General features: G+C 52.0%; 1 protein-coding gene across 1 annotated transcript; it reads right to left on the bottom strand.

Annotated features, from left to right (window-relative positions):
• Positions 1–1556: 1556 nt before the first annotated feature.
• Positions 1557–3993, bottom strand: ace1 (putative C2H2 transcription factor (Ace1); the record flags this gene model as incomplete). Its single annotated transcript, XM_053104026.1, has 5 exons — positions 1557–2499; positions 2553–2810; positions 2877–3121; positions 3189–3409; positions 3471–3993. The coding sequence occupies 5 exons, from the start codon at positions 3991–3993 to the stop codon at positions 1557–1559; spliced, it is 2190 nt and encodes a 729-aa protein (XP_052960618.1).
• Positions 3994–8523: the final 4530 nt, after the last annotated feature.

Raw genomic sequence — 8523 nt, 5'->3', positions numbered from 1 at the left:
AGACAAAAAACTTAATGATAACACCACCATCACGCAAAACTACTCAAAATAAAGGAAAGGGTCTTATCCGCGCCCCAACCGCCTTACCCGACATAAAACCCCCAAAATCTTGCAGAAACAACCCTCCTAGAAAGTCAAATCCAGGAGAAAATGAAAAAGAATATCAGGAACAGGAGAAAATAATCGGGGTGAAATCCACTCCAAATACGTCATCGACTGACCGTCTCTCGATCAATGAACCGACTACAGGCTGACTCGCCAAACCCGCTTCCTTTATCCCTCCAATCAATAGCCCAGCCAGCTCTCGCAGCAGCATAGTCATGGTCAAGACGAAAAGCCACAGAACGAGTCAGAAGGCAGGATCGTCTCGCGCTATCAGATCCAAGACCAGGAAAACTCGCTCTTGGGGATCGGATCAGCTCACAGCAAGCCAGATCAAGACCATCCCAGCACATCGCATCGCTCGATCAACCCGGTTCCATCCAATCCATGGTGTGTATGCTATCGGCCCTGCTTGACGATCAGGCCAGCGCAGGCCAGCCTTGCAGTTGCATAATCCGGGTAATAACCCCTGCAAGTGATTGATGCGTTTAGCTTTGGCTTTGGCAGTGCTGCAGGGAGGATCGTTTGTGGGGCACTTCCATGTTCGTGGCAAGCAGGTAGGCAAATCGGCAGGTAGGTAGAAAAAAACAGGGAATAACGAGACCCTGACGACGGAGATAGTCGCTTCTTAGGGGGGTGTGGTGTTGGCTGGGGTTGGTATATCATATGCAGCAGGGTATTGTGCCTGTCCTACTTACCCTGACTCGTATTTACCTTCTGCTATGATCTTCGAATCCCACTCACTCAGAATTCAGGGACTAGGCACCACTCAACGATGAAGCTCATTTTCCTGATCCAGGAGATAAGGCTGCCAGGGGAGAAGGATCGGACAGAAAGAGCACACACACACACACACACACACACAGCACAGACCTATGGAAGAGAATGCGGTGACTATTGCATTTCCTATACAAGATGCACTAGCACTCTATGATCGACAAGGAAGAAGCAAACATGACAATAGCGCTGGGTTCAATTGCGTGGAGAAAGCCTGCGTGAAGTATTAGCAGCCGTTAGTATGCATAGCTTAAGTCGATCATTTCTTTTGTGTACTCCGTACATCATATACGGGTAAAAGCTCAAGATCCGGGTTAATAGCGCAACAAGCGGATTAAAAAAGCTGTCCCTGCCTTTGGTTTCGGGTTGAGGTGTTTGAGTTTCTGGGCTGGTGACAGAAATTAAAAAGCTGAGATAAGCGATGTGCTACGAGATGTTACTTCAAGGTTCCCGGGAACAATAATTGCCCCAGGTTGAATCGCGCAAGTATTGGCCAATATCATTCATTGGTAAGCCTGTTGGTATGGAGAGATGCCTACAGTCTGATCGTTTCTGAAAGGAACAATAAACGCTTCACAATATGAACATAATACATGAAACCAATTTCCCAAGGTCCCCCCAATTCCCCTTCCAAGTGGAACGCCTTTTAACTACATAAGAATGTTTGACTGGCCCTCTTACATGTTGTTAGAGTGGTCGGCACGGTTGAAGAAATCCTCCCACGGATCCATGTTGTACATGACATTCGAGTCGGGCTCCAGCTGCGATGGGAGACCCTCGAAGTCCATGGGTCCAGGCTCGTAAGTGCCAGGGTCTGGGAAACAGGCCAACGGATCCTCAAACATACTCGGAAGTTCACCGCCAAATCCGGCGCCGTTCATAAACAGGAGACTGTCGTCAGGCTTGCCCTGGGCGAAGGGATCGGCAAAGGCGAACATCGAGTTCTCAGGATATGTGCTGACAGGCTCGTACGGGGAGTGGGTGGTTCCCGTGGCGGGCGTAAGGAACTCTGCCGACCCAGAGTTGGGAGTCGCAACGCCGTTCATCTGAGCCTGGCCCATGTCGAAGCTGGTCGAGGCAGACGGCAGAGTCCTATAGTCGTTGAACTCACACGGAGGGGATGCTCCTCCAAGGGAGCTGCCATTCGAAAAGAGTTGGAAATCCTCGGTCTTCGCAGCCATGGAAGGATCCGCGAACGAGAAGGACATGTGCTGTGGGTACGCGGCCATCTGCTCGGGCGAGGAGCTGGCACCGCTGGTAGGAGTGGAGAGCTCAGGCACCTGCTTCATCGCCGGGGTGGAGATTTCGTGGATTTCGTGGTCCTGCGACGAAGCCCGAGAGGCTCCTCGCTGGGGAGTAATACGCTTGGCAATGCGACCATTGTTCTTGGATCGTACATACTTCCACTTGTGGGTCTTCTCCATGTGCTGCTTGCAGTTGCTCTGTCGCTTGGACTGGTAGGAGCAGGACGGGAACAAGCACTTATACATCATGGGAGTGTTGCAGTGCTTGTCGTTGTAGTGGCGCTCGGTCTCCTTCTCGGTCGGGAAGCCCAGTTCATGGTACTTGCAGGTGGGCTCGGCACACTTGAAAGGGCGCGAGTGGGTCTTCTCATGTTTCCTAGGCTCGGTCAGCATCTTGCATCGATCCGTAGCGCGACTGAAGTTCCTTACGTTAGGTCACAGGGTCTTTGGAAGACCTTGTCACAGAATTCACACTTCTTGTTGATGTCCATAGGAGGAGCATTCTTCTTGCGGCGAGCCATCGAGCGCACGACTCCGTCATCAGCCTTGCGCTTCATAGAGGGTCCCGAATGTTCGATATAAGCCTCGCCGGTACGCATAGAAATGGCTTCGTCATCCTTGTGGGCGACGAACTCGGCAGGGCGTCCAGTTTTGGCGATACCGCCCTCGAGGGTAAGGCGAAGGTCGCTAAGAAAATTAAAAGTCAGTCCCCGGTCTGCACCTTCCTAAGTGAAAAAAGAAATAGTAGCATACATCACACCATCAGCCTTGTCGCCCTTCTTGCGTGCCTCTGCACGGAGCTGGAGACCACGAGACGCCTCTCGCATGGATTTGAACCGGTTGATCTGCGAGACAAGGTCGAGGAAGTAACCGTTGGTGTATGGCCGGTCAGCCGGCATACGCAAGTCCCGATCATTGAGATGGGGAACGGTGCCGAACAGACAAGAGATAGTGACCTGGCAGAATTCAAAGTAGGTTCTGATGCGAGCTTTCACGTCCTATTTATTCATCTTATTAGTGAGGGTCCCTTGTAGGATGAACCGGGCGGGAGAATGATAGACTCACAGGAGCGGACATGAGCAGGGTCTTTTCGAGATCACGCAGACAGACGATCTGGTCCTTCTCCATGCGCTCGTGGACTCGGCGGACCAGAGTGTGGTAAGGGCGGAACTTCTCCTCCTTGAGCAAAGGGAAGAGAATACGACCCTCGATCGCCAGGCGACCACGGTTGCTCAACTTGCGAGTAGAGAAAGCCGTACTTGCCGGTGCCAGGGGACCAGTAGTGACTGCGAGGCGTTAGTGATGGGATGAAATGCAAACGATCAAAGGCGTGCTTCGATGACATACCCTTGTTCTGCTTGGAGGTCGCGGTTTCGACGCTGCAGACCGAGGATCCCAGGCCACTATCCGAGGCATGACAGTTCACTCGTCGAGTCTTTGCCGGAGCGTCCTTCCGCAGAACGGGCTGGCTGCGTTCGGAATCCATGTCGGACTGTTCTGCAAAATTCGACGGCTTGACCGGAGCTCTTAGGGACAGACGAGAGGCAGGCGAGTAGGGACCATCATTATCGGAAGGGTCTGACCGCGACAAATCATTTTCCAGGCTATCGAGGAGGTTGGACATGCGTTGTTGGCCAGTAGCGATGGCTTCGAGGGCCTCGGGGCTGGTAGGAGAGCGACGAGGCAGCAAAGGGAAGTGCAACAAGGGATCACGGCTCTTGGGCGGGCGGGACGAGGAGTTAAACGTTTCGCCTTTTCGCAAACAGGGACTCGAGTGTGCTTCGGATCCGAGGGGGCTAGGAGTCGATAGCATCACTCGACGGCGTGGGTGCCGGTGAGTTTGAGTCTCTACACCCTGAGTGGTCGACATGGTGGTGCGAGTCGCCAGACTCCTTCAGCACGGTCGGTTTTGGTAAAAGCAAGGCCGTACTCGTCGGGACGTTTACACTCTTATATCTTATCATCAGTTGTCTGTCGTCTCACATCGGATTCCCTTTATTCCCCGGGGAAGTACCGAGAGAGATAGAAGAAAGACAGGTGGGTGATCGAATCAGCCGTCTCTCGAGAACTTACGGTGACCTAAGATGCCGTCCTGTCTGACCTGGCTTGACGATGGAAGAAAGTATCCGCATGCAACGGCCGCTAAGATCGAGCAACGGCAAAAGGGGATAGAGACCGGGTCGAAAAAACGGGTTTCTTGGGACTCGATGGCGTTCGAGATGAAATCTTAGTTCCAAAAAGAATCCTGGTGGTGGAGAGAAGGCAGCAGCGGGTGGAGGGATGACACAGCTTAGATATTGGGACTGGGGAAGAGAGGAGGGAAGCAGATCTGGGATCTGGCTGGAAAGAAAGATGAAAGTCATTCAAGTCATGGAGGCTGTTTGCTGGGGCTGATGCGTTTTGGATGTCTGCCTGATAGACGAGTCGGACTAGGCCCGAAGTGGGTAAGCTCGGCGGGTCCGACCGGGCGTGATTGGTCTGCCCTAGTGAGTTGCGCTCCGCCGCGTTGAGTCCCCTTCGATGGTAATCATGAATACCGCCGCTGTACAGGCTCCGTACAGGGGCTGCCGGGCCATGACGCTCCGACGTCAGCGTATTTGAGAGCACCCTTACGTCGTCCGTACGTCGCCCGTACGGCTCCCCCCCGTGGTCGGGGCCGTTGTGTCCCGTTCTCCGCGCCTCGCGGTCCCTATTTCAAGGGCAGCAGGCCAATCATTCCCGGCTCACTCAGTCCTGGTGGACCCGGTTACAGATGATTCCGAAAATAGTTCGCAACCCTTTTCTTTTTGCCTTTCTTGAATTTCATCGCCAACCAAATTGACTTTTTCTCGCTTTTCCCCTTTTCGGTCTCCGCGGATCTCGGACACTTCGCCCCCCCCATAACATCCCCCATCGTTCTCATCAGGTATAAAATTCCAGGGGACATCATTCGAAGAGTCTGTCGATTGTTCTTCTCAAATTGAGGAGGCCTGAAGGACCCATGCGGCGATGAGGCGTCCTCCAAGGCAGTCAGAAAATGCCGGCGCTTTGAGTTTCACGCCGGCCCATGTCATAGCCTCATAGGAGCCCATCATATGATGACATGCGACCAACATCCTCCCATAGATATCCGTCTAATGATTCCTAATAATGATGAACGGGACACGATGGCTCGACATTGGCGTTCTCGCCCCTCGGACAAGGATTCGGTGTTACGGGATTCGATTGCTTACGCCCGACAGTGCGACCCTGTATTTTCCACCCCGTACATACTGTACACGCTGGTCTTTGAAGGAGTGGTTTATGTGCAGTTCTCCGCACCGTCGCTCACTCTCGTCCAGTGAGCTTGTCTTGCTGCTGCGATCTTTGCGCTCATTCGTGCGAGGCCATGAGCCTCATCCTGATGACGCTGGGCTGCATTTATTCCGAGTGCTACAATCTTCTCCCTGCTTCGTACAGCCCAGGCCAGGGTCACTGCACACTGCTCACTAGTCAGTACAGTACATAAGTACTCCGTACGGAGGTACTCCATCCAGTGGAGGGCATAGCCACCCGACCGCCAGGATTTGGGCTGCGCTCCAATCAAACCCTTAGACCTGGGTAAGACCTGGGTAGGAAATGTCGGTGTAACTTTGTATGTTTTTATTTCTGTTGTTGACTCCGAGTGTCACAAAAGTAAATAATTATCATTATTCTTGCTATGGCAACCATGGATCATCTGGCATACTCCGTCCGAGATGCGGAATACAAGGATTCGATTCTCAATCCCTTTTCCATAACTTAACGGCACGGCACGGCCGGAAGCTTTCGTGCTACGATGCAGTGGGTTTATGTCTTATGAACTGTCACTGTGGCTAGTCTGCTAGTCCTGTATTCTCCGTATCCCGTTGCATCGCCACACTGCTAGCTGTTCTTTGATCTCTCGAATGCTGTTAACCCCCGACGCTTCCAAAAGTAGTTCTCCCTCAGTTTTCCCCTCCCCAAACAGGCAACACAGTTTTCTCGATCTGGAAATCTCCCCAACGACGAGCCTCGTGTTTTTCCAGAACTCTCTTCCGTTTGGGGTGCCGTGACTGCCGTCTCTGCCGTGGCTTCTTGCGTAAGTGAGAGGCTAAACTGGCTTGGCTGCTCCTGAGGCACCAACATTCTGATAAGGACGTATCAGAACGTGACATCACACGTCGGTCGAGATTCGGCCAAATTCTTTAGGCTCAGACAATTATAATCTAATCGTTGTTGATCTCCCTGGAATTGAGCAGCCTGCCGTAACAAATGTCGCTCGGGCATTCTGTCCCTTCAAGCTTACTTCTTCTCTCTACCTAGGGCTAAACAAAATACCCTATCAGAATGTAGGGATGAAGGTGCCGCGATTTCACCCGGGTCATCGCCTGTCATACTGAACTCTGTTTGGTCCTGTTCCTGCAGTTATTCTTGAATTTGTGTGCCTGAACCTCGCAATCGTCGCATCATAGAATAGTTACGGCGATTTGATGATAAAGCACACTCCGCAGACAGGAATTGGATTATCGTTCTAAAATTACCTAGCTGTCATATTTGAGTACGGGGATGAGCTCAGTTCTGTACTCCGTATGGACTGCGATCTCCGTGCATTGACTTTGACTTTGGAGGCTGCCTATTCCCAGATCCGCGATCCGAATTGATTTGAATTATGCTTCTTCGCTCACGCCGCCCAGTCTGGACACGTTGCCTCTCAAAGGTTGTGTCGATGGGTTCGATGTACGGTTTGGTGTCTTACTGTCCGCATTTGGGTTTACTCCTCCGTTTGTTGCCCCTATGGTGAGAGCCTGATCGGGTTCTTTGAGGCGGCTCCTCAACGGCGAGCTTGGTCTACGAGGGGATCGAGGGGGCTGGGTCCGACATGATGATGTTGTCATGGGACGAATCATTTTTTCGTTCTCGAGCGATGGCTATTCAATCATGCCTTAATTTACAACACAAATAGGTGGGTGTGCTTTCAATAGGATTTGAATAGGATAAGAAGTCATATCACATTGACTGTCACATTATCATCAACTACAGCCACTGGGCAATAAATGCCGGCCCATGATGTTCTTTGAATAGATATATCGTCGTTGGAGAGAGTCGTAGAAACTAGAGGACTTGTCGACATATTAGGTATTGCAAGGACTGGTCATTGACTGCCTAACTCAGGGTTTTGACCAAGTTGGTAGTCGCAATGCCTGTTTTCTTCGCGCTTTCTTTCTACATCTCAAGAGTAGGCAAACAAGGGCTCAGGAGGTTTCGCGTGTATAAATGGCAGAAGACGACCTCGGTGCACCTGGTATGACGGCGGAGCCAAACATATATTGGCATCTTCTTCAATTGAAGATAAAGTAGTGACGAGCAGAACGAAGCTTTCTACTATACCATTGAAGGATCATGACTCTGATGAGCATACAACTAACATGTACATACATATCTGTAGAGTAACCATAGAACAAGACATCTTACCCCCAAAAAGGTACCGTTAATAATCCTAATGGTCTCGTGAAGCGGTTGGACCTCGGCTTCGGGAAAGGGCAGAACGCGCGGGCGGTGCCGAAGAACTGCTCTGGGCACCTCCCCGGACTTTCTCCAACGTCTCTCGGCTGGTGAATCCATGACTGGGGGGAGGTCTGCGCTTTCGATCTGAAATTGGCATCCCTGACCGATGGACTCGTTTCCTTGAATCTTAGAGTGACCCGATCTTCCCCAGTTCCCCTACCTACCAGGTCGTCTCTTTCCACCGGACAACTCTCCTTTCCCCGCTCCGATCGACCGACCGACCTGCGCAACACAATCTCCATCATGGACATTGAGCCTCGTGGTATAAATTCCGACCAGCCAAAACGTCGCAGACGGACTGCTGGTGGAAAGCGATTGCGCAATAGAGCCCCGATCTCTGCACGCCTGGCTTTGGACGATCAGCTCCGCGGGAACGTGGGTTTTCTGTCCGATGACTTGGCGACCGACCTCTTCCAGTCGTCGCCTTCCATTGGTATGAGATGCTGCCCCCTCTGATCACTGCATTAATCTGCTAACTGCTGCCGTCTGTCGGGCACACCGCAGGATTAGACCAAGATGGGAACGATACTCGCTATATCGCAATTTCTCCGTATGTTCCGGGCCACGGCTCTGTCGAGGACCTGACCTGGACCGTTATCCCAGTTCGGCGACAGTCCAAAGATCGCGCCTACAACATTTCTATTCCGCATTCCACTGTCATATTCCCGGACTTCACGGACTCCCTGCAGCCTTTCATCCAGGCATTGAGCAAGCTCGACCCGACCCGACCTATTCAAGCGCAGCGTGCGGTGGAAATCAAGATCTTGGATGTGGTACCGTTGCATTTGGATACGATCTACGTGACAGTGGAGCGCAACTTGCTGCGAAATCACGATGAGATTCAGAATAAGTTCGG

The sequence above is a fragment of the Aspergillus affinis genome, assembly GCF_023601865.1.
Source record: "Aspergillus affinis strain CMG 70 chromosome Unknown NODE_4_length_623078_cov_86_301200, whole genome shotgun sequence".
Lineage (NCBI taxonomy): Eukaryota > Fungi > Ascomycota > Eurotiomycetes > Eurotiales > Aspergillaceae > Aspergillus > Aspergillus affinis.
This window is presented reverse-complemented; position numbering and strand designations above follow the sequence as displayed.